Source organism: Macrobrachium nipponense, chromosome 13, assembly GCF_015104395.2.
Source record: "Macrobrachium nipponense isolate FS-2020 chromosome 13, ASM1510439v2, whole genome shotgun sequence".
Classification (NCBI taxonomy): domain Eukaryota; kingdom Metazoa; phylum Arthropoda; class Malacostraca; order Decapoda; family Palaemonidae; genus Macrobrachium; species Macrobrachium nipponense.
This window is the reverse complement of record NC_087206.1, coordinates 61,853,263-61,880,354: the sequence shown is the minus strand read 5'-3', so window position 1 is coordinate 61,880,354 and position 27,092 is coordinate 61,853,263. Positions and strand designations below refer to the sequence as shown.

The 27,092-nt window shown below is 33.9% G+C and overlaps 2 protein-coding genes across 7 annotated transcripts in view; both read left to right on the top strand.

Annotated features, from left to right (window-relative positions):
* Positions 1-9,732, top strand: part of LOC135225843 (modifier of mdg4-like) — a 61,784-nt gene extending 52,052 nt beyond the window's left edge. For 4 of the 5 annotated variants that reach the window (XM_064265383.1, XM_064265380.1, XM_064265381.1 and 1 more), the window contains one exon: positions 112-9,732. In XM_064265383.1, coding sequence (XP_064121453.1) covers positions 112-299 — 188 coding nt within the window. In that variant the 3' untranslated portion in view covers positions 300-9,732. The remainder of the gene's footprint in view (positions 1-111) is intronic. The other variant, XM_064265384.1, reaches the window with a different exon arrangement.
* A 7,061-nt stretch (positions 9,733-16,793) lies between these two features.
* LOC135225842 (NAD-dependent protein deacetylase sirtuin-3-like) lies at positions 16,794-25,436 on the top strand. Of its 2 annotated transcripts, XM_064265379.1 has the most exons (7): positions 16,794-17,536; positions 19,378-19,490; positions 20,334-20,456; positions 20,809-20,960; positions 21,816-21,932; positions 22,364-22,608; positions 23,136-25,436. In XM_064265379.1, the coding sequence occupies exons 1-6, from the start codon at positions 16,968-16,970 to the stop codon at positions 22,559-22,561; spliced, it is 1,272 nt and encodes a 423-aa protein (XP_064121449.1). In that variant the 5' UTR covers positions 16,794-16,967; the 3' UTR covers positions 22,562-22,608; positions 23,136-25,436. The 2 variants fall into 2 exon arrangements, with proteins under 2 accessions (XP_064121449.1, XP_064121448.1); XM_064265378.1 differs by having other exon boundaries at positions 22,364-25,436.
* Positions 25,437-27,092: the final 1,656 nt, after the last annotated feature.

Below are 27,092 nucleotides of genomic sequence, written 5' to 3'. Positions count from 1 at the left end.
ACTATAAATACCACCAAGTTGAATAGAATGATTGAGATACACAGTAAGAATAAAAAATAAATGAATAAAAATTATGAACAATGAATTTTTAATTTTTAAATTCCATTGCAGCATGTAAGAGTCTGTCTCATTCTCCAGAAAGTGAAGTTAGTTCTGAGGGCAATGACAAGGGCACTGAAACTAGTGAAGAACCAAGAGAAAAAGTGAACAATAACAATGTCTCTGTTGCTCCACCGGTTAAGAGAAGTCAGATGAGCACAAGAGCCAAGACGGCCACCGCAACAACAGTGAGTGTGTGACCTTAAATGAGAATATTTAAATTTGTGAAAATTTTAAATTCCTGTGGGTTTTTATTTGCAATTTGTATCCATCTTAGATTCATTTTAATTGTATGCATGGTGTATGAATTGCAGTATTTAAGCCCAAAATGGGTTGTGCCATTAGAATTGAGTGTTCCTTTGCCAATGACTCTTTGCTCCTTACATTCACACATTTTATCAGTGATGCTGTGAAACAAATCCTATGAAAGAAAATAATAATATTCCACATATTACTAATAATGAAGTGCTTTTTGATGTCTGCTGGCACCACATGTAGTTTGTATGTAGAAGGCAGTTGTGTCTTCTAGTACAGTGTTAGTTATTGAATTTTAGTGATGGTATTGCACTGCTGCATAATTTGGACTACACTTCACATATTGCATTCTTATATGGATTAGAAATTAATTGAGAATGTAATCCATTTTAGATCTGGAGTAGGATGTGCATTAAGTTTCCATTTACATATCACCTGAACTGATGCATCATACTACTACTATTTTGTTCGTTTATAGAAACAAAGAAGCCATATCAGTGTGCTCAAAATGACAGATTTTATATAATCAGGGGATAGGCTCTCATAGGGTTAAATAGTGATTGCAGTATATTTTGAAATAATGACCAGATCTACAAGTACTATACAGTACTGTTATAATGTATTCTGTAAGATACAGACAGGTTAAAGATATCAACTAGTACCCTGCATTTGTTGCTTTCACTGATTTATTGGGTCTCTATTTATGTACCAAAAAAAAAAAAAAAGAGTATGATATATTAAAATAATTGGTTGTTATTGTTCTTGAGCACTTGTGATAAATGCTGAGTTTTGCTTAAATTTTATGCTTTGATATCAGCAGTGTTTTAATGAATTATTACTCTTAACCTTTGGAATATGAATATCATAATCTCACCTGTGACAACCAACAATACCCTTAAACTTAGAATCATCATTGTGTGGTGTCATTTTTTTTTCATGAGAGATCTTAGCATTATGTTCGTAGAAATGTGCAGAAGAAAAAATTCCACAAAATATTCAAGTTTAGAAACATATATCCAGATATTTATTTTAATATGCATTAGTGCTTCACCAAACAAATTATTGCTGTTAATTTTAGTAATATTAATGGAATTAGAATGAAAACATACCAAACAGCATGTGGCTTAACATTATGAGAATTGTAAAATATAACAGAGGTTTAATTTATGCTTTGCCCAAGTATGTTTTTATAATTGGTAAAAAAGTGTGAATTTGAAAGAAGAGTTTTATCGTGTTACAGATGAAGAAAAATAATGAAGCATATCATGACTTGTATAATATCATTGTTGCCATATCAAGGTAAGGAAACAGCTGCCATATCATATTATAATGAGCACTACTTATTATGTAGGAGTAGAGGAAATCCCTATAAACCCTGTGCTAGCTGCTTCGTATGTTCTTTGCCAAATCATTTCTCTGTTCTGTGTCATTACAACATTGTCTTTCATTATTAACATGAGGTGATTTGAATGCTGTATATTTTTGTGCGCTTGTGATTAATTGCGAAATCTAGAGATTACCCATTTGGTTGATATGCAATCAGTGGCCAAACATTTAAGATTTTTATTGTGCCAAATATAACGTAAGTTTTGCCTATGTTTAATTGTCATGTTCAAGATGTTAAAAGTTATTTTATTGTGTGTCCTGCCAGTTATTTATTATTGATATTCATGTATTTTTTTTATCAATATTCTCTTCTGTTATTGTTGAAATCCTGTTGTTTTATTTCTCTCAAACTTTTTCCCATTTCTTCTCAGAGATGGCAAGTTTTTTTTTTTTTTGCTATAAAAGAAGACTTTTTGTCAAAATACACTATATTTTGGAAGTGAATTGGAATTCTGTATATCGGTTGTCTATAAAAACGTTATTTCACTAAGTTACACCTTCCCTATTATTATATTTTTTACCCAGTATATTTATGCTATGTTGAGAGGATTTCTATTTCAAATTTATCTTTTGAATATTTTCCTCAGCTACCTGAAAAATATAAATTTCTTTCTAATACTGTTCATACTGTAGTTGAAATCCTACTATTGTGATATTGATAAAATAGTGATTAGTATTGAATCCTCACCAAGATAAATATTTTGTTATACATATATATGTTTGTTAAGAAACTTGATATATCTTACACTATAGTTTTAATTTAAAGGTTCTTTCTTCTCTGGTTTTACAACCTTTTCAATCTTTTTTAAGGACTCTCTGTACCCAATCCATACTTCACCTCTTGAAAATAGAAAATGTGATGAGTACTTTCTGAAAAATGTTATGTTGAAAATAGCAGTTGTAGATATGGAGTTATTGACTAAACTGATTCTCTCAGTTTATTGTATAAATATTTTTTAAGGAAAACTATTGGATCACCCTTAGCAGAATTCATTGCTTACTGTTGCAGCTATGCAGCAGAATTTTTCTAAGGTCCATTTCCAAAAGTGCAGCAAGAAATTTACAAATGTAGCATTGACATTAAATTTTAAAAAGGGACATAATGCTGTATAAAACTCTCAGCCAGCCATGGTGGCCTGTGTTGTTGCAGTGCCAGACACACAGTCATGGCTAACTTTAACCTTCAATAACGTAAAAGCTACTGTGGGTAGAGGGCTGCAATTTGGTATGTTTGATGATTGGAGGGTGGATGATCAACATATCAATTTGCAGCCCTCTAGCCTCAGTGCATAGTTTTTAACTTCTGAGTTTAGACAGAAAAATTGCAGGCAGAGAGACAAAGCCACCTCAATAATTTTCATTCATGGAAAACTAAAAATAAGAAAGAGTCGTCACTTAGCCTCAGAATTGCCCTGATTTAGGCCTCGATTCTTGCTTCTACATGTTATAGAAGTAGAATTCATTATATATTTTTAAGCTATGAAATGCAATAGACATCATAAGAACTGATTTGCTTAAGTATACAGTTGTATTTCAGTAATACTATTCATTATAGTCTGATGCAGATTTAGGAAATATGTATTGTGATTTGGAGTGACTTCATTGAGGCATTTGGTCTATAAGTTGTGTATGTGTTTTGGGCTTTCACCTATTTAGAATAAAATATTTCATAGGACAAGTAGAGGTTGGAGAGTTTATTCTTTTGCTTAATTTAACATTCTCCTAACTGCCTGTAACATCTACATATGTAAGAAGTACTCAGCTCAGTTTCCAAAGGTTGTTTGTTACTATGTTGTCTGGTCGACAATGCTCAACCATTTGGAGATGAATAATTATTGCATAGAAAGTTATAAAGAAAGAAAAATATTTACCTTTGGAGAGGTAAAAGGTGTGGTATATGGTTTTGTAAACTTCTTTCATTAAACTTTTATAGTCTTATATAAAAGTTGACTTTCAGAAATTTCATTTTGCTCTACTCTCAAAATACTGTAGTCCTCTGTACAGTACATATATCACATGGCATATATATGTATAGTGTAAGTATTTTTCCCTCACATTACAAGTCTCAATTAAAGTTATGTTCCCACAACGTAAGAAAAATGTTTATTTACTTATGATATAAGACACTTTACAATATTAGGATTATCAGCTCTCTCTCATTTCTTTTACAGTATGTCTAGGACTTTACTCTGCTTACAAAAAGCTATGTTTATGAGCTAAAATTTCTTCATATTCTTTGTGGTGGACAGATTTATACAGTATTGATATATTTTAATAGTAGTCTATAGATTTTGAATCTGCACCAACTTATCTTGCCATATTCACCTTTAGAGATTTAATGCAGAAATTGCAAATGTACATACCTGATGCTCGTGCATGTTTTATACTCTTATTGCTAGATGTATGGTTCTCCAATCAAAATCTCCTGATGGTTCCAAAACTGTCTGTATTCGCTAGTAAAAAAATAAAGCTTTGCCTATATATAAAGTAGTAAATTGCTCTATGTAAAAGGAATCGTTCTAAGCAGTGTAATATCCATTTACAAAATCTTATTCTCTTGCCAATATTTTGGCTTCATTATCCTGAGCTCTTTGAATACTGTAGATGAGTGAATACATTATGACAATTTTGGTAGTCATCTTTTTATTGCATATCAGTTCTACACGAAGCTTCCAATTAAGTGATAGTGTAATATTTTATTATTATTATTATTATTATTATCAAGATCCATTATAATTAAAAGTCTTGTTAATGAACAGTGATTACTGTAAGGGAGTTTGCCCAGTTTTGTATTAAAGTGAATACTATTTCACTAATCTGCCACACCTCTTTGTGATATAACGTACAGGAAAATAGTTCATTTGAATGTTTGAAGTACACATTCTGTAATTTTTTTATTGATAAAATATATTTGTACATATTTAATAGGAATGCTGTTCAGAATTACAGATTTTGATAATTTACTGTGTAATTTTGTGATTCTTTCCCAATACAGAGGGATAAATGAGAATGTGAGTTTTTGAGTCAGCCAAGTTATTTTCTTAATTCATGTCTGAAGAGTTCTGAGTACAGAACCATATTTTTATATTTTTTTATGAATATCATTCCAGTCAGTTACAATTAAGCTTTTAAGAAATATTGTGTTCACATTTTTTTTATTTGTAATTACCATAAATTTCAAGGTGGTAAAAAATTACTTGCCAGTAGTAAATAAGGGTTATATGAGGTAGGTATTGGAAAGGAATGTTTTAGGATGCTACTTTTTCTAGATTCTAGATACTATAATATTACATCACCAAGCAGAGAATCTTGAGTATTAAGCACAGGCCTCACGGGCAGAAGTACTAATGGCTGTAATACCTAATTCAACTACATTACTGATTTTGACCCATTGAAAATTTGTTTTGTTTTGTTGGTTCAATGTTAAACCAATAATGCAAGTATTATTAATACCTTTTCAGTTCGTCACAAAATATTCAATAATTTGATAGTACGTAATAGACAATATTCACCTTCATTTTACAGAAAATCCTATGACGCAAATTCTGTAGTAATACATAATAACATTTTCAGCTGTTTATAGAATTCAGCAACTGAAAACTGAAATTGAAACATCAGGAAGTTTACCTTTAAAATAATTCTTTTAACCTGAATTTTTGGGTCCATTTGAATTACGTACATAAGCACTTGCTTGCATAAAAAGGTCAGAAAACTACTCATAAATAATCATGTGCATAATAAATACCATTAAACCGATGTCCTAAAACAATTCTTTTCCATTTAAGCCTCAGTAGAACCTTAGTTTACCTCATACTTATTTCAGGCACAGCTTTAATGCAATGTAATAATAAGATTTTATAAAAACAAAAAACTCAAGCTTGCTAGCAAGCCAACATCTTTTGTACTTTGTTTTGTCAGGTTGGAAAATGCCCAACAGTACTTCATATTTAACCATAATCATCATTCCATAACAGGTTTGATGTTAAATGCAAGTAGATATTATTTTGCGCCTGATCAATGATAACATGGAAATTTCTGTTTTTAATTTTTTCTCAGTATATTCTAACTAGCTTAATTAATAATGTTGTAGAGGCTATTACTTTCATGAAGAGACACAGTTATCATGACTATTCACCTTTTTTTATATATTTACAAAATAGTTTTAAGTATTGAGGATTTATAAAATGAAGTAAAAAACTGCTTAGACTATGGTCATTCACCATTTTGTCTGTTGCCAAAGCATTATATTACAATTTTCACATGAAAAGTCTTGCTGACTGTGGCCTTATATATATTTTTCTTTTTCTTTTTTTTACAGTTTATGAACTTATGCTTGATAGATATGATTAGCTGTTATTGCTCATTAATATAATTTAATGAAACAATTAATTTCTTGTATATAATTGGTAGCGAAGTTTATTAGGAGCACATAATTGCATTTCATATCTCGGCAAAAGCCCTTAGCAAGAAAGCTAATGTGATTCATGTAATGGCCAACGTGGATAGCAGGTTTCCTGTTGATTTTGATAGATATGAAAAAAGTTTTGCATTTTTAAAAAAACTTTTTCTTCTTGTGATGTTATTTTCATTCTTTGAAGGGATTCCCTTAAGGAATTAACCTTGGGCTAAGAAACATTTTGTACACATAAACCATAATAGTTATGGTTTTTTTTATGAAGTTCATATGTTTCTGTTAAGTACTTTATTTTTTCATGAGCAGAAACCTGCAGAATTATTTTATTTTTTCTGATTTAGGAGCTAATGTGAAAATTATGCATGTTGAACTTATCCCAGTTTACTGTAATGTACGTTGTTTTCAGGCCTTGCTTCCCGTATAAAAAAATTCCCTCCCAAGGAAAAGAAAACTGCTTAAAGCTGAGATACTTACTTAGATTAACAAGAGATAAGAGTAAAGTTTTCATACCACGGACTGTCACTGAATATACATATAATATTACAGAGGACAGTGTGATACGTACTTACTAGTTACAAATTCCCTTTGGTCATTGCTTAATTGCATTAAGCAGCAGTGAGCAAGCAGGAAGTTTCTAAAAGTACTTGTAAAGTGACAAAGTCCTCAAGTTTTATAGAAGTTAGATGGTAAATTGATGAGAAAATTATTGTACGTGCAATTAGTTGACTGTTTTGTGAAGGAAAATTTGTTCTGGTAAAACTGAAATTTGTAGAGTGCAGTTCTCCAGGGTTGATGGTTTACTTTTATATGAATCATGAAACATTTTACAAAAGCATTTATTGTTCCAGATCCATATGCCTTATTTATCTTAGGCTTAAAGGTGTTTCTATATTTTTTTTTCAATATGAAAGCTGTCTCCTAGTTAACTAAGCACCTTGCTAAGGGTTATACTATGCAAAGGTATTAATAGCACAATACAGTACATATACAGTACGTATATATAAATGATATGCAGTAATTATATCACATACTTCTCCCTCCTGTAAAAGAATTTTTATTTTTTCTCTTGTGTAATATTTCACATTTGCAAAAGTTTGTAAAATAATGCTATATATGTATTGCACATAGGGAAATATATATAAATATATTTATGGTTTTAAAAGCAGCTCAAATACTATCGAGTTACTGTACTAAGATTTATTGTTTAGCTGTGATGACTCCAGACCAGTGTTGTAACAGAGGTTCCTTATCACTGACTTATTCTGTTTCAGTTTTCCAAAGAAAAGCATGTCAAATTATTTGGAAACTCTTTTCAAGTGAATCTGAAGTTCTCTGTTTGTAAATATGTTAATATTCTACTCGGGGTCACAGCAACAAGTAGTACAGTCATAGTATAGTAGATGATTTTACATAGACAGGAACAGTTGTTACTTATTTATTTGATTTCTTAAATTGGTGCCATATAAAGAAATGCTGTGCCAAACTTTGCAAATTCACACTCAAAATGGGAAAGCACTCTCCTTCAGTTCTTCCTTCTTGATTGTTAAAGATACCTTAGAGTCTTTATGTTAAAGATATTGGAAAAAAACATACAGTAATTATAGTTTTGTAAATATTTTAAGTTGCATTGTGGTTTCCAATCTAAGCGTTTAGAGCTTTATTATGTATTTCATAGGAACAGACTCATTTATTATGAGTACTAAAGTGTTTGTTCTTTCATTATTTCTTAGCAAGGTGAGAACTGCGCAGCATTTGCTATCATCTTGTTGAAAGTGCTGTATTGTTTTCAATAGCTTGTAACAAAATTGTTTATATAAGCAATCTTTAGGTGTAAATTCTGCTGTAACTGGTATTGCCAATTGTAAATGGCAAAAAGGATCATAATTTCTTTACTTTTTTGTTGTTACCATGCTGTAGGTCAAGTATGTGGAAGATTAACTCATCACTTTTAAATTTACATTACGTATACAGACATTTAGGTAACTGTCAAAGTAAATTCAAAACTTTGTGTGATAAGTTTAGTTCTGAAAATATATATCATGGAAATTGTTTGTTACATTTCTTTAAAGCTTATATGAAAGTTATGGATATGCAATAGTTTTTCTGTTAAGGTACAGACCATGCCTGTTATTCGTGCCAATTACGTATGGAATATTAAATGCATCATATATCCAGTTATGAAAATACAGATGCTTATTAGGAAAAAGATTGTGGGGAAAAACATAAATATAATATGTACTTGGTAGGAAGTTTCTTCAAGAATGTAGCCATTCCCTGGCTGGGACAAATGAAAGTAAAAACTTGTTATATAACAAGAGATAATGCTTTGTAATGAGAAACATATTAGCAGTGAAATAAGACTAAAAATATGGAGAGCTATCTTTCAAGATTGAAACATAAGCATGTAAAGATGAACCCAAAATTAAGGTACAATGTACGATCTGCTCAGTGTGGAATCACATTATATGCAGTAGTACTAATGGTGGCTTACAGCATTCATTCAGCTCAGCTTGATTATTTTCTGTCATTTTACTTTTACCTGTTTCATTGGGTCTCTTCCTACCTAACTGGCCAATATCATTCATTAAATCAATCCTGCTCCAAATTTCATCTCATGTTTAAGATAAAATCTTTTGGGGCCAACTCTACAAACCTAGAAATGTTACCCAGAACTGGTGAAATCCTTTTACCAGATATGATGTAATAGTAGTTACAGGCTATTGAAAACTAACAATTGCATTAGTACGTATTCAAATGCCACATATATTCTTCAAAAGGCTTTTCACGTTTTTCCTTAATTGCAAGTACTACCGGTAATCCAGTATAAGCTGATTTTCCATGAATTTATATATTTTTAATACCATTCTGCATCCAATTACCATTTTATTACTATTTTTGCCTTTAGAAGCATAATTAGTATATTCACATTTTGAATATTTTATTAAATTTCTTATCCCAACCACTTTCATTTGTTTTAAACTGCATGGCTTTTAAAACACTGAGATGCATTAACTTTAACAATGTATGACAACTGTAAGTTTCATTGAAAGCTGTGAATTCCCTTTGGCTTTCAGTTGCACTAACCAGTACGGTATAGAATAAGCCAAGTACTTGCAATTTATAAGTCAAATGGGCAAAAAATCTATTCATTCCTAAGAATGCATTCCTAATCATTCCATAATGTTGTTCATTTTATTTTTGTAATTTTAAATTGTTCCAATTTGTAACAGGAATGTGCTGTGAGCAACACTCACGTCACTTTCCGCGACTGATATCACTGTTAAGAGTTTTGTTAAGTTTTGTGTCCAAAGTAACTTAAGACTGAATTCTTAGATGGCATAGCACAAGCAATAAGCTATAGCACTTTCTTCATTTATAGTCTTAAAACAGCATTAGTCTTTAACTCAAGTAATACCATAGTTGTATTTAGCTGCCATATCAAAGATACATATCTTCACTTTGACTTCCTTCCTTCCATAATTGTTATTAATGTGTACTCATTTTGTATATTTTATATTAACAATACTGTAACTGTTACATTTATGTTGGAAACACAGTAATAAAGACAGTAATATGAATGTTAGTTATGATTTCACCAAAAGTGCCTCCTTTATATAAAGTTCCTGAAGCTTAGGCTGATAAGATATTTCAAAAAGCCGTAGCAGTAAAAAAATGAATCAATATAGCAACTTAATCAAAAAAAAAAGAAAAAAGACAAGAACTTGCAAAGGTTGTACCCAAGAATGAGAAGGATCAGAAAACATCAACTATATAAGATTCTTCAACAAGCATATGAATACTGACAGCAATATGTCAAAATCTCAAAAGCCACTGGGAATGGTGGTCTAAGTAAATACTTAATACTGTTCCGTATTGAGGGTAGGCTCCAGTTTGTCGAGCTGATTTTTGCCAAATTTTTTTTTTTTTTTTTTTTTTTTCTTTGCTAAAAGTCTTCCTTTGGCCTAGCAGAATGCCGTGATATGTGTAGTCTCCAGCCTCTATAACAGCCCCCATGGTTGCCAACGCCCCCCTACTTGTAACACTGAATTACTGGCTATTGGAAAATAAAGCTATTTTTTATGCTCAAATGGTTATTTATCATGTTACTTCCTCATAACATCTCTTGGTAAATCATATAACGTGAATTTCGTCTCTCGCCTATATGGCACTCCCCCGGCCCACAACCAACAACTCCTTCTATACGCAGTTACTGATTACTGGAGAATTATGCGATTGATTGTGCTCAAATGGTTATTCATTGTTTAGAGAATAGAAAAAAAAGTCGACTCATCTCAACCCCTCCCCACCCCCATACATCACTTTATCCCCCTCCCCACCTCTACATTACCACAGACGGTCTATATATATGTAGGCGGTACTTACTCTTCGCACACAGCTCTAAGGTAACGTGCGCCGACTTGGAGGCTATACTTTGGAGAATTAGACTTCTTACCTTGCTCAAAGCTCTTGATCTGGAATTAGCTAAAAGGCTTATTATTTGGAAGAGAAATGAAAATTGATGTGACCTTATTTCTTTATTCTTTGCTCGGGGTTCTTACAAAAGTTTCCACCTTCTGGGCTCTTGGACTGATAAAACTTAATTCTTTGAAAGGCACTTGTTGCAATTACGAGTCTATAGGCACGAGGGAATTTTACTGGGTATTGATTGTCACTTTCACTGTTCTTTTGATTGATTTGCACACCACACTTCTGCACTTTCCCTCACTTCAGTTTGTCTTCAATGTTTTACGGCTGCGCGACTGCAGTTCTCCCCTCGGCTCCCCTCTTTGTTTCTCTTCTTCCTTTTTCTGCTCCTTTTCTGCTCTCCTCTCTCTTTGTCTGGCCTTTTTATTAGGATGAAATCTTTTTAGCACCGCCTTTGGATTTTTGGATTCTGACTGGGTGTCGCATCTTCTAAAAGACTTCTTGTGTCTGATTGGCTACTAACTTCATACAAGACCGCCTTCCTGTCATGTCTTCTACAGTGATTCGTAGGCCCTGAATTTGTATACGCCTCCTGCTTTTTGGGGGTGTATCCCTTTGGTAACCTCATAGGTCATTCGTTGATACACATTCCTGGGGTCACCCACTATCCTGGCTCTGCTTCTTGATTCGTCGAAGTCCATAGGTCTATCTTGGAAAGGGTGGAGCTCTGAAGAGTTTGGCACTTCCCTCTTTCTAACAACGGGTCATAGAATTCCTTTTTAATGTATGCCAGATGGCTCTCTCTGACCTGTCACACGAAGGGAACGGCGATTAATCATAGGTGCTAATGAGAGTAGTTTCCAATTTCTCGAAGATGCCTGGGAAATATCGTTCATCGGCCATAATCTCCTGTCGGTCACTAATCGCTGGTACGGACAGAGGTTTTTTGGGGGAGATGAAAACCACATGGCTTTAGGTCTAAAAGCCTTATGTTTGGAGTAACAAAATCCCTTCTCTAAGAAAAATCATTAACTGTTTCGTGCCTTTTTCTCTCTTATTATCTGTGCCTTCTTTCTTTAAGTATTTTTAAGTTATTGCCTTTTGGAATAACAACACTGTGCCACACTATAACATATATATATATATATATATGATATATATATATATATATATATATATATATATATATATATATCTAGTATATATATATATAGATATAGATATATATATATATCTATATATATATATATATATATATATATATTATATATATATATATATATATCTATATATATATATATATATCTATATCTATATCTATATCTATATCATATCTATATCTATATCTATATCTATACTATATCTATATATACTATATATATATATATATATATATATATATATTATGAGAGAGAGAGAGAGAGAGAGTAAATTCCATTACTTGCAAGAGGGCACCTAGGTCTGTAATAATTTTCCATTACTAATTGAAATTGTCCGAATGTCTCTGAAAATATTCACATCTTCGTATGGCAATACTTCAAGATCCATCACTCCCTAAAGCCCCTCAGACGTTCCAGTTCCACTCACTCCTGACTGCCTCAGGGCGTATGCATGAATGCTCTGTTAGACGTCATTATTCCTATATATCCTACGGCCTTATACTTCTGTCCTATACAACTTTCTTCGCCTAGAGACCTTTATTTCAAGTAACCAATCCTGAACTCCGAGGGCAGTGCCACGAGGAGGTAGCCATAGGGCGGGCTATAGGGGAGGTCGGAAATAAAGTGGCAAAATTATAGGAGTTTTAGGCAACATATAGGAATTTTAGGTGGCTGGCCTTTTCATAACAGCCAATAATGGCGCGTGGCAAGAAGTATAGGAAAATGCAAAATGTTCGAGAGCAAAGGCACAGAAAAAACTTCAGAGAGAGAGAGAGGGAAACAACAGCCTCTCCCCAGTACTTCAGGGGAGCAAAAAAAAAACAAGAACAACAGCCGCACCCCAGTACTTCAGGGGAGAAAAAAAAAGAACAACAGCAGCAGCCACGGGCCAGTACGTCATGGGAGAAAGATGGTGAAAATGAACAGCAACAGCCGCAGCCCAGTACTTCAAGGGAGGGCCTTGAAGACAGCGAAAATTAAGAAGATTATGACAGTGATGAAGAAGCAAGCGACATATTTTCCCCTGCCATGATGAAACGGGCACTGAGAGGCAACTTTGGAAAAAAAAATCGATAGTGAACAAGATACGCCTAAGCACGTCATCATGGATGAAACTACGCTTAGAAAAAACTTTGCGGCGAAGTGCAACAAATGTGGGGGATTTACCTCAGAGTGGACAGAAAAGCAAACAAGACATGGTGCGGCTGTATCACTAAATTTCACCTGCCCCACCTGTCGTAAGCAAGTGAAGGGCTGGAGTTCCCAAAGGATAAGATCGAAGAAAAACTTTGATGTCAACGTGAAGATGGTTGATTTCGCTTTGCAAAATCAAGGTTATAAAAACAGTTCTAGACTTTGAAATGATTTTCAATACAAAAATAATGGCGGAATCAAACTTTTATACAACTGCCTTAGAAATAGAAAAGAAGGGCATTGAAGACTGTGAGGAGTCTCTTCGGAAGGCAAGAGAGGTAGTGCATAGAATCCTTGAAATCGATAACCCGGATGCTGGAGAGATAAAAAATATATCAGTTAGCTGCGATGGTACCTGGTCCCATCGTGGTTTTGTAGCTAAATACGGTGTAGTACCTGTCATACACCATAACACGGGCATTGTGATCGATTTTGAGGTTCTATCAAAATATTCCCTTGCAATGGAGGTCGAAGGATGGAGAAGGTTATTTAGTAGATCAGTAGAGAAATGTAAATTTCGATACACCGAAATAATATCTGACGGGGACTCGAAAGCCTTCAATGCAGTGAAGAACGAAAATATATATGGAGAAGGAATTGCTATAACTAAGGTAGGGTGCATAAATCACGTTGGCAAGTGCTTCGGAAAACACATCAGGGAATTTTTACAAACTCAGAAGAAGATGGGAATAACTGTCGGCGGAAGATCTGCTGGGGTGCTGACTAATGAAGCAATATCAGCATTGCAGAGATATTACGTGGCAGCCATTGTGAATAACCTGGGTGACGTCGTTGCAACGAGGAAAGAAGTTTTTGCTACCCTAGATCATTGTGCGAGCACCGACACCAGACCAAGACATGATAATTGCCCTGAGCGATGGTGCTTCTACAAGAAAAAACTTCGGGATGGGCAAGACGTGTCCAAAATTAAACATAAGGATCATGTGAAGCATCCCATTCGGGAAAATATAAAAAAGGACCTCGTGAAAATATATGAAAGGATGGCATCACCTGAGTTGCTCGAAAGATGCAAATGAAAGTCTGAACAAAGTGATCTGGTCGAAGGCATAAAAAAACACCTTTATCAGAGCAACAGACTCTGATACCTTACTGCAAAAGCCATGATACAGTTCAACGAGGGCAAGGTATCGGACACGTCTTTCACACTCATGGGGAAAATTAGTCGTGCCACAGCAGAAAAGGTCGATAGGAAGAGGAAAAAAAGATGGCAAGCATTATTAGGGAAAAAAGAAGAAAAATGCAAGAAAAGAAGAAAGTTATATGCTGAAGAACCTAAAAGAAAAAGGAAGGAGGGCAAGACGTGTGAAGCTGGGGGGTTTTAGAATCTCTCATAATATTGTAATAATAATTGTCTGATACGCTCATTGTAGCAATAATGTCTTTGTAAATAATAATTGCAGTAAGCATAGTAGGTATGTTGGGCAAAGTGCCCGATGCTCATATGGAAATCAGTAATAGAAATTTTAATAGTAGTGATTTATAATAATAATAGATGTCTTTGTAACTTTAGTAGTAATAATAATCGTAATAATATTTCTGTAAATAATAATTATAGAAGGTATAATATATATATCATTGCATGTTGGGCGAAGTGCCATATGCTCATAGTAAAAATAAGAAATAGGTATCATTAGTAATAGTAATAATAATAATAATAATAATAATACTCTTAGTAACTTATATTAGTAATAATGTCTATTAAATCATAATTGTAGATCATATAGTAAAAAAAAAAGTAGAAAAACAAATCCAATCCAATATAACTTCGACGTCTGTGAAGTGTAATTTTTATAGTCTATCTCTCAAAAATTGGTCGAAGTCGTTTTCTATGAATAGTTTCATCAAAGAAAACAACTTTAGGGGTATCTATGAACTGATTTTTCCATTTTCTTATGTCAAAAAAATAGCTTTTTTTTTTTTTTTTTTTGGGGGGGGGGGAGTGGTGTATTTCTTTAATTGTCCTGCTTTTTTATGCCTTAAATAATATAATTTTTAGATGTTTTAGGCTATCAAGTGACATAATAACTACAAACTCTCAGAAGGTTTTGTCCCTAAATCGAGGTTTAAATTTTTGCTGATTATTTCTTCCTAACTATTCACTCATTTATCGGCGGGGCTTTCGCTGAAGTTGTTGCTCGTTTTTTTTTATGATATGTGCTTATTTACAGTTCTATTTTGATAATTCTTTATGTGGATGTTCCAAGTGGATATACCAACATGCCTACAGACCGAATTTCTATTCAAGACAGTAGTTTCTCACTGATCACCAAATAACCATTAGTACAAGGGGGCACTGAATTTCACATTTTTTTTCATAAAATCATTTATTTTCCCTGTTGGATGATAAAACTCACAGAGAATATGCGTTATTATAGTGCTAATAATGCCTGATAATTTCATTAGCCTGTCTTGATTAGTGTATTTTTGGCAAATATTTTTACGATCGGCACCCCTACAAACTGGAGCCTACCCTAAGTAGTTTTGCCTAAAACAAGCATAAGTAGCAGTATAGTGATAGTGCTATAAAGCGTTCCACATAATGCAGATCAAAGTAAAACACGTATAAATTCCTACGAGGTACTGAAAGTGTTAAGGGAGGTTTCTAAAATAATGGGAATTAAAGTTTACAAAAGATGGCTAAGCAAAGTACATATAAATGATGCTCTCCATTAAAGCCATCTTTGTTAAAGCTAGTAGGATCTCTGCAGAGGATTCCAAGAAAGTGTACTGAAAGATACTTGCAAGAACAAAAAACACAACTATACTCTGTTTTTTTTTTTCCATCTGTCCATCCGACTGCGGTGTTTGTGCATGGTAACACTGCGTCCCGGGCTTTAAATAACATCCCATTTCGAATATTAGCGGTGTAATTCGCATACAGTAAATTATTAAAACCCTTTCCAGTTGCAAATGTACACCAAGATAGCCTTTTATTTACCTAAAACTTACACATAGCCAAACTATTTAAAGCCCAGAAAGCAGTGTTACCATGCGCGACCACCACAGGCGGATGGACAAATGGAAAAAACAGACTATAGATACCTCACAATAGCACATATCCAACTCGGATGAAAATAAGTGAATGAAAACGGGAATACAAAATTTACTATTTCAAAAAATCAAAATTAAAAACCGTTAGATATTTGAGAAAATTAGTCTAAAATCTGAAGAATTAAACATAAGAGAATGGCAAAGGGTACGTGTCAAAGCTATACATAAAAATAAAAATAAAATATCTAGATACGTATTGATAAGTGGAATAAGAAAGTTTGATAAGTCAAAGGAGTCCTGTGACTCCTGTCACATACGAGAAACTAAGAAAGAAATGGCACAAGAGATATATTACCATTTTTAAACATTAGCATCAGTGATCACAGGTAAAACAGGTGCTTTGCCTTTGAATGTAAGGTGAAAGTTAAATGTTAAAAAATGTAAAGTTTGCAAACCAAATGTTTTCTGCGTGAGGAAAAAAATAAAAATTAGGAGAGTTAGTACCATGTGACAGCCACGCCAAGAAGGTAAGGAATAATTTATACCTAATATAGTACAGAGTGGATTAAAAAAACGGAAAGAATTAGTTTTTTCACAATCAAAGGAAAATCAAATAAACCGCATTTTACGTGATATGAGAAATCGAGCTCTCGAACGTTTTCGTTGTGATGGTAACCACCTCGCGGATGTAATATTCAAATCTTAGATAACATGTTAAACTCATGTGTATCACTTATAAAATAAACCGAGAAAATAGCATTTAAAATGTGTCCCATCATTATTGTCCACCCTGTATAAGCAAGTATAACATCAACGAGTTTGAGCTTTTGTTTAGGTACTTTAATCCAGTTACTACTACTATTACTGTGTTTACGAATGGTGGAATAGTAGACTGCAATGTACCACGGCCCATTATCTACGTTATAAATCACGCAGTGAGGGTCATAGCTGGTCCTCACAGCTGGTGCACATCAGGATTATTCATATTAAATTGCGCATATATATCTGATGTAATAACAAACATGTATTGTCACAGTAAGATTGCCGTCTTACGTGCTTCGGTTCGACCTATGCGTCTTCCTACCAGAAATTACGTCAGTCTAATCGACAAAGGCTTAAATTTATCCTTAGGCAGACACAATGGAACGTTTTATAGGCAGTATAGTAGCATCCTTAACAATTCTACAAAGTTACAAAGCATAAAGTCTCCGTTAACCGACTCGGCTTTCGAAACGACTGGCTTATCGTGTGATCAAGTCCGCCTCTTCTCCAGAGGCATAAACTTGAATAATAAAAACCGTAAGATTGGAAAGTGGTTGCTATGTTGTTCTGGCGTTCCTCAAAAGCTTCCCCCTACGTCTTACAGTATTTTAAGGACCGCACAGCAGCAGTATTCGGGCGTAATAAACCACCACCCACCGTGGTCAACGGCCTCCAGCCAAGCGAGGTGCTTCTCGACCTCAGATAGTAGTAGTAGCGAGTCTGATAAGATTTATGAAGAGGTGGCTGACATGATCAAGTGTAATGCAACGAACATTTTGGTTATGGCAGGAGCTGGCATAAGTACTCCCTCAGGAATTCCAGATTTTAGGTGGGTGAGCCTTCAGGTGCTTTACCTACTAGTAGGTATCAGTCCAGGTCGTTTCAGCCTATACCTAAGTCATTTAGGGTGTAACATCCAAACGGGCAAAATATGTTTTCAAAAAGTAAATCAAAAGCTATCCCCTTTAAGAAATTTATTTTGCCTTTAGGAATGTTTACAGTACCTTTCTAGGTAATACCTAATGCCATGATTTACTTATTTGCATTTTTACCAGGATGAAATACCAAATGGCCGGCCTCTTCTGTAGCGCGACCACCTTCCCAAAAAAGTACTTAACACGTCCTGTAACCTAGGATAGATATTAGGTAGTCAAGAGCCAGCTTCCTTCAAAGCAACACCTCTAGACCTCTACTTTCCTCATGAAGTAAGTTTTTACTCCCAAGTCACAAATTAAGGCCATAATTTCCGATTTTCGGGAAGGTGGTCGCACTTTCGTAGAGGTGGCCATTCAGTATTTTACCATAGTTCCATTCTAATAATGCCATGATTTACTTACTTGCCTGTTTACTTTTTGCATTTTTATTCTTGTGACATTGAATTCTTCTTTGAAAAACAATTTTTTTCTGTAATGCAATGGCCTACCTCTTTAATGCATCAGTTAATATCCAGATAGAGCGGTGTTGGCAGGTTACCGAAAACTGCAAAGCATTATGCAACTTCTCTAAACTATTGCTAGATCTGGGCAACTGGTTTAAAGCTATCTCAAACATTCCAGGACTCTAGAGAAAAACTTGGTGACATCCTTATTCCTTATCTTCCTCTTTCATGGCCAATGTACATCATTTTACAATTTTCAGTAAATTTTGGGGCAAATCACAACCATTGGACAAATAAATAAAGCCATCAGCAATGTCCCTTACAGGTAGAAATGATAATACAGGAATATGCCTATTTTTTAAACTGAAATCTTCATCTTCTCTCGACTATTGCTGTCTTAACCCTAGGTCACAGATTTTTTGAAAATAGACTTTGATAAATGAAAATGGCATGAGCTTATTGGTGCTTTTGGAAACATTTCTTCAAAACCTTTCTGAGCTCCTATTTCAAAGTCTGTCAACAGAGATTTTGGGTTGAGGTTTTAGTTGCAACAACAAATGTATGAATAGCCAGACATTCTAATTTTATTTTGACACTGGAAGAAGAGCAAAAAATGCAGAGAATACTAAATGTACCTTGTTGAATATGGATGTAGTACAGCTGGTAATATAGTGTTAGGCTAACTTTAAAAGTGCTATTTGCTGCCCAATTAGGAAATCTTATCGAATCTTCTAAGCCATCTTCCATCACAAATATAAGTACTATTCAATTTTCGTCATCAATATACCATAATCAAAGGCAAGAAACATTTCATCAATCATAAGTGAACAGTAGGCTTCCAGTATCTCGTAATTATTTCTTTGTTGTGGAATTGCAGCTGCATTTTGTACTTTCAGTCTCCATTGAGGCATTTGTGGTAGATGCTCATCTGTATTCACTCACCTAAATTTTAAGCTTCCTACTTTGAAGAAGATGCTGATTACTGTGGAGACATATGTAACATTGAAGTACCATATATTTTCCTGTAGTATTTGCTCCAAACTTCCTCTTATTCGTTTTTTCTTAACTTCTTGAACAATACCCAAAGTAATGTATATTTGAGAAGGTACCCAATTATTTTGCTGAATATTAGAGGCGATACTGTATTATTATTTTGTTTAACAGTACATGGTACTAAATCACATCTATAGATTTTATAAGGAAATAATCCAATGGAGTTATCTGATTATGTTATAGATGGAATATTTTAGAAATGGTTTTACAATTAGTACATGTGCTAAATATTATTTCAGAACTCCAGGAACTGGTTTATATGACAACCTCCAGAAATACAATCTTCCTTATCCTGAGGCAATTTTTGACATTCACTACTTTATGATGGACCCCAGGCCTTTTATTGCTTTGGGTGAGTTGTCCGGAATTGTTTTTCATTTTTTCTATCTTTATGAGTCTCAGATACATAGCCTTTGTTTTCACATGTATCTCGGCAAAACCAGAGTCACTTTTCTAAATTCACATTTGGCTTGTCCTAAGGATTTACCCGTTGAAGTAAATGCTAATAACCTAGGAAGCTCTTAATACAGACAAATCTGCTTATACAGAAAAAGTGGCAACAGACCAAAGAGAATGATAAATAAATGAAGCTTACTCAAATACAATAGAATGATATGTATTGCTGTATACATACATCTAAATGAAGTTATGAAAAGTAGGCAAAGATAATTGATTTAAATTACCCAGTACTGTATCATAATCAGCATTAGCATCAAGAAGGCTATTTGCAATTATACTGTAAAAAGAATTGAAGACCTTTGATACATCTCAATGTGAATTTGTAGAATCTCAGCAGGTTAGGGAGTAAATACTTAATTTAGGTGAATAAAATTTGTGAAAATAGGTTACTGTAAGTTGTTGTAGATTATTTTTCCAGTATTTATCTGTCATTTTCATACTTGTAAATTCTGCTTACTGTTTTTTTATGGGTGTTTTATATTTTATTAGGATAAAACCAAAAGACACTTGCAAATTACCATTTTGTTTTATGCTTATAGATCAGGTGCTGTAACTTTAAGATTTTACTTCAATAGGAAATTCATAGTGAATACTAACGCAGTATTCACTATCTTTGTTTTGAATGACAATTATATCTTGTTTTGTGTTACTGGTATTTTCTTCACCTGCATTATAAATATTGTGCAAGTTTTTTTCTCCCTTAGTTATTACAGTTTGGTTTCATATTTCTTTCCAGCACAAGAACTGTATCCTGGAGTAAATTACAAGCCTAACATTGCTCACTACTTTATACGACTTCTTTTTGAAAACCAAAAATTACAAAAACTCTACACACAGAATATTGATGGATTAGAAAGAAGTAAGTATAAACCTAAAATTTGTCGCTGTATTAATGTTTTACCACTTGCTGCTGAATGCTTTTTGAGATTTTTATAGTTTTTATTGTCTACAGCTTGTTTCAGACTGCTATGCAGTTAAGGCATGGTATATGTGGAAGAGTTGTGGTATATTTCAAATTGATAAAGCTTTTAAAAATTTTGGATGCCTTTACTTAATTACTCTTAGTTTTTGAGTGAATTGAAGTTGTTTTGTATAACTGCAGGGTTTCACTGATCAGTGTAAAAATAATGCTTGTAATATAGTACATTCACATACTGTAAACAATTTGATATACGGTCTTGTTTTGAATAGTGCCTTCTGTTATCTGACAGTGGCTGGCATCCCAGAGACAAAACTCATGGAGGCTCATGGGACTTTTGCAACAGCTTCTTGCACGCTTTGCAGCAAAATTTATCCTGGAGAAAAAGTGAAAGAAGCAATCCTTAATGGGGAAGTTCCCTTATGTTTAGAAACCAAATGTAAAGTAAGTACGTATTGTATGATTATAACAGTTCTCATGCATGTAGAGTACCTACATTGAGCAAGTAGTATGTCAGAATAATTTAGAAAGTTTTCTTCTTAATTTTTGATGATACATTTTGGTAAAATGCCTGATGGAGAAGTGGTTCTGACTATCCATTTAAGGATTCTGAGAATATATCTGTAAGACACTGTGTTCAAGACTTGTCATGTATTGTTGACTGAAGTGAGAATAGCCTTAATTATGGTTTCCATTCTGTAGGGATATATCACCATCTGGAGAGATGATATAGTAGCATACATTTACATACATTAGGATGTATTTTCCTTATACTATTTTCATTCTCTGCTTATCTAGGCATAGTTAGCTCTGCTTCATGGTATTCATTTTTATTTTATAGGGTCATGATGGTTGACTATCCATTTAAGGATTCTGAGAATATATCTGTAAGACACTGTGTTCAAGACTTGTCATGTATTGTTGACTGAAGTGAGAATAGCCTTAATTATGGTTTCCATTCTGTAGGGATATTATGAGGTCTGGATCATGATGGCTGACTATATTTGGTGGCAATTTGTTGAACATATTACTTGTATTAATGTATAGTGTAATACTTAATGTTTTAAAAAAGTATGCTAAAGCACTTTATCTCAGATTAAGATTCCAAGGAGACCTACGTAGTGTCTTAAGAAGGTAGTCATAGTAATCTTTGAAGTGTATTATTGAATTTTTAGTATTTAAAGAAATAAATAAGAATAGTTTTGCATTTTTTCTAGGAGCCGAAACCAAAATAAGGAAGTAATTTCATGAATGTTTAGATGAATATAGGTATAACATGTTGACTTTTCATTTGTACAGGGTAAAGTGAAACCAGATATTGTTTTCTTTGGTGAGAATTTGCCCATGCAGTTTTGGAATTATCACACTGAGGTCCACTTCACAGATCTTCTCCTTGTCATAGGAACATCATTAGAGGTAATAGTGCTCTCTCCTGTGGGTCATTCATGAAAATCATTACCATCAAATCCTTAAGTTTGCCATAAATTTCCAAGGTCTTTTGGGATATAAAATCATTACACTCAGCCCTTAAAGTTTTTTAGCCTCAAATAGAAAATCTGACTCAAAGTGTCCTTTCTAAGGAAATTCCTTGACTATTATTGGAACTATTTACTATATATACATGTGCTGTATAAATAATGCGTTGTGTAGTGTAATGGCATTCATTCATTGATTGAGTAGGTTTATGTATCAGTATGAATATTGTAAATGTTAAAATCTTATAATTATCTGATGTAAAATAAAAACTCAAATATTGACAGTGAAAAATGAGATGATGAAAGTCCAAATCATAATTTATTTGGAAATATTCCATAATATTGTAGCACTGCGTATACTTTTTCTTTCAGGTGTATCCTTTTGCTGGAATAGCTGATGCTGTGAGTCGTCAAACACCAAGAGTTCTTATTAACCGGGAATTAGTTGGTAGCTTTGGCACACGTGCCAATGATTACATGCTACTTGGAGACCTTACAAGCTCTGTAAAACGACTAGTAAAAAGTATTGGATGGGAAAATGAGCTAAAAGACCTTACAAAAGATCATTAGAAAGATGAGGAGCATAGCTGTCTACTTTGCTTTTAGCATCAACTGAGGTAACAATCCATATTGTACTGCAACTTATCAAAAGATCTAAATACAAGAGGGTGTAGTGATTGAACAGTCTGACATACTGTAAACTTGTGAATGATACACAAACAAAAAGCGATTAAAAGAAATAGGCATAAGCTGACCACTATTTTGTATGATAACATGAAAAAATATTTTGGGCAGTGCTATTGAGGCTGTACTACTATAAATCAGTGTGAGTAAGCTTTTAGTTGCATTTGATAACTTGCATTTATTTATGAAGCATTATCCGCTGAAAAAACAAATGAAGATTAGCATACCATTCTTACTATTGTCATAGTAGAACTGTGATAATGGTAAGATTGGTTCCTAGTTTATTAGAATGACAAGATTACTGAGTGATATTTTAGACTCGCAATAAAGTTCAGTTAACAGTTAATGAATGATACAAATGTAAGGAAGAAATTATTAAGATACAAGAATTGTATTAGGGTAGTAATACATTGCATCTTTGCTTGAACTTTTAAAGTTCCAAATTGCACGACATCCTCAGGGAGACTGTTCCATAGTCCAGCGGTGTGAGGAATACAGGACCTCTGGAGCTGAGAACTTTGACAGCAAGATATTTTTACTGCATATTGGTGCTGCTGTTCAGCTAATCTGGTTGCTCTCGACAGGAAAGGGAGATCAGGGATCAATTGTGAATGTGAAAGATCTCTTTTAAAATACAACTTATGAAAAATTGACAAACAAGAGACCATCCGTCGATGGTCCAAGTCATAACTACTACTGTTAGGAAACAGAAACTTACCAACACAAACTACTTTATCTAAAAGAGATAAATCTCTGGCAGAAGCTGCCATCCACTCCAGAGAACAGTATTTTTAGTAAAATATGGGCAGATGACTTAAAACATTTTGCATTGAATGTATGACTTGCAAATACATGAGGCCTTAATAAAGTACCCAAATTTCATGCAGGATTTGCTGACACTTTCATTAGATGTTTTTCAAAAGTAAGATGTGAGTCCAAAGTTACGCCTAGAATAGTTAAAGCTTCAGACTCATGCAGCAGTCATATCCACTTGAAGGGGAGGATGGGGTGGAAAATCTGTATGAGATCTGCTAATCAATAGTGCTTTCATTTTACTGGAGTTCAACCTCTTATCCCACCAACTACACCATTCACTAATCTGGTCCATGTCATGACTAACAGCTCTATTTTTCACTTGTTGACTTTTTGTATCATATGACTTAAATTGCAAAGGCATCACAAAACCTGTCCTGTTTGGAGAGATAGAGTGCCATTGAGGGAGCCAATCCTTGTTACGAGCTTAAAGACACTTGCCAGCATGAAAAGGAAGGGTGGTATGCTTTGGGTTTAATTTTCTTCTTCTAAAACAGAGAAATCTATGCCTTTTTCATGCTTGGCTAGACCTGTAAAAGTTAATTGGTTAAACTACTCAATAGCAATATTGATTTTAGGCTGGCTCACTTGTGTTCATCTTACAAGTGAGGTAGCACACAACACAGGAGTTAAAATTACTGATGGCAGAAGTTCTGTATTTGCGTTGAAGTGATTTCAGACAAATCTTTCAGACTGTTGAGGGGGAGCAACAATGATCGAGGAGGTACAGTACATCACAAACCCACTAATTGTGTGGGAGGTTTTTAGATTCTGACCAGCTTACTGTTGAACTTTCATTAACCAGCTCATGGTTATTGGTTTGTTCTTAAGAACCAGGCATTAGGGCCTTAGTAAATATAAACAGTTGATGTTGACTCACTCAGGTTAATTTAGAATTCTGCAGTCTGATGTAAGACTCCCCTAAAGTTTATATGAGTTGAATATGTAAGACTGATTCTACAAGTTAAAAGGATTTTTTAAATGGCTTTTGTTGGGATTTACTATATTCTGTTAGTTTGGATACTTTCAATGAAAAACATTACAGTATTGTTGTTTTCTGCCTCGCTTTCTACTCAGAGGTAATTGAATAACAAACTCTACTTCCATGCCAGTTAAAAAGTTACTGTCATAACTTTGGCATTTAACCACATTGGTAAGCATATGGTGCAATTAAAATTAAATTGTACAGTACGTATTAATAATTGTTAATGTATTTTTATATATTGTACATTTTAAATTAATACTTGTGCATTTTTCTGTCAAATAACCCTAGTTGTGACAGTGAAGATGAAAATTTGTTTTGGTGTGTATTCACAGTTGTCTTTAGTCACAACTTCCCACCCACATAAAGAGAGATTTAGTGTGGTAAGAGGGAAATGTGTTATAGACATTTACCATCCTTATTAGATAATTACATGTATGGCTCTAAGAAGTTAATTGTGTTTGTTTCAAATTTCCTTATCATTTTTCAATTATTCCCACCATATATAGATACAATAAATTTATTGATTTTTATCCATATTTGATTTAGTGGTGTATCCAAAAATTTTTACACATTTTCTAAGATCATACTAGAGCATTTTGGTTGGAAAAAACAATTTTCTACTTTTTGCTATCCAAAACCCAATGGTATTTTTTCACTCACTTCATTGTCTATTGGTCGTGAGTGTTCACAGCTTCCCTTCTCATACTTTTCATCTAAGTAGTTCAGCTGAGTCTTCCAACTTTCCTAGAGCCCATGGGCCCCAATTGACTCAGTCACAGTACCACTGTTCTCTCAAGGTTTGCTTTAACATGTCTAAACAATCTCCGTCTCCCTTGTGTTATTGTTTTCTCTACATATGGAACTTAAGTCATTTCAATTATGGTACCATTTCGTACTTTATCCTGCCATCTGACTCCAAGTATTCATCTTGGAGCTTTGCTTTCAAATAAAAAGAATATTTTATCTACTGCAGTTTCATTTTCATAACCTTTACTAGACTTACATATAATCTCTTTTGCATTATTCGATTTTAAAATCTCTATCAATCTGTCTAATGTTTGATTGAGCTTTTCAATTTTTAATCTCATTCCTACTCAAGAAAAGGGTAAACCTCAATACTTGCAGCATCTAGTGTTAAATGTTCATACTAGTTTTCTGTAAAAGAAAACTATTGAGATGTCTTTGCTATGTTGAAGATCCACCCTCCAATCATCAAATTGCTATGTTGAAGATCCACCCTCCAATCATCAAACATACCAAATTTCTCTCCTCTAGCCTCAGGATAAAATTAGCAATGATTGTGCATCTGGCACCACTGTAGGTGACAACACATACCACCATGGGGCTGTTGCTGAAAGTTTAATGGACTGCGGCTGAATGATTCATGTTCTGTTTCCGAGAGGTTATACAGCATTATACACTGTACAGAAACTAGATTTTGCCAAAAAGCTTTGGAGCATTTTTTAACGTTTTGTTTATTTATTTATTTTGTTGTCCTGTTTTTTTACTGTAGGTACTGTTTCATTTTATCACATTGACCTTATCCGCAGTGCTCCTAATCCCTAGTAGGTTACATTTGACTCGATTCTTCTGGCCTCGCATGTTATTTAGAATTCACTATTGTACTTATATACATAAGCTGCTTCTGTCTATTTCTCCTATGCTGTTACTGAGACCTGTGCAAGTTGTTTCATCCAGTACCCTGGGAGTTTTATTTATTTATTATCCTCGTCTAGGTTGATTATCAACTGTTTATCCGTCCTTTTTTCGTATTAGATCAAAGTCAGTTATCTGTCTGCCCATCTAATACATTCTTCTAGCCCATTTAATATTTAAGAAATGGTTTTCACCATTTGTAGGAACATCTTCCAAGTTGAAGTGAATATGTCATTAAGTGCCACTTCCTTTCCGCGCATTTTAATTATTTTACTGTTGACATTTTTCTTGTTGGGGGCCCACTACCCCCACCCCAAGATTCATGTTGCCCCCTTACCCCCCAAGCCACAAGAAGTAACAGCATGTTTTCTTTTCAAATTTGCAATCAAATATATGAAATGTATCGGAAATATTACGTTTCTTGATCCTTGTCTTTCTACTGTAATAGCTACCAGTGATGATGAGATGAGTAAACAAACAGTAGTGGGAGTATATAGTTTTTGCTGAAATACCTTGTTCGTGTAGCTTCAAAAAGCACATAACAGCTAAAAAAAAAAAAAAAGCAGCTGATTCAGCTCGCTTCACTCGACAAATGTTTTTTGCACCCCCAACAAAAATCTGAAATGACCCCCCTGGGTGTCTTCTGTACTATTGTATTATTGTTTTTTTTTCTACCATCTTCATTGGCACTTGGTTTTATCGTGGGGAATACCCCAATCCCAGTCGTGTCCCTGGCCAAATAATCCTTGGAGTAAAAAGTTTTGCTAAGCTGACATCGGTTGTTCAAACTTTTGCCAATATACCTTGAGTAAAAGTGCTTCAGTGACATCGGTTGTTTCAAACGTTTCACTCTCCAAATTGCGTAATTTTATAGACAAGTTATTACCATTATAGTATGAAAAACAATACTTTTATGCATACGAAACTCTGGCTGAAAGTGCATTGCGTTACTTTTTGCAATAT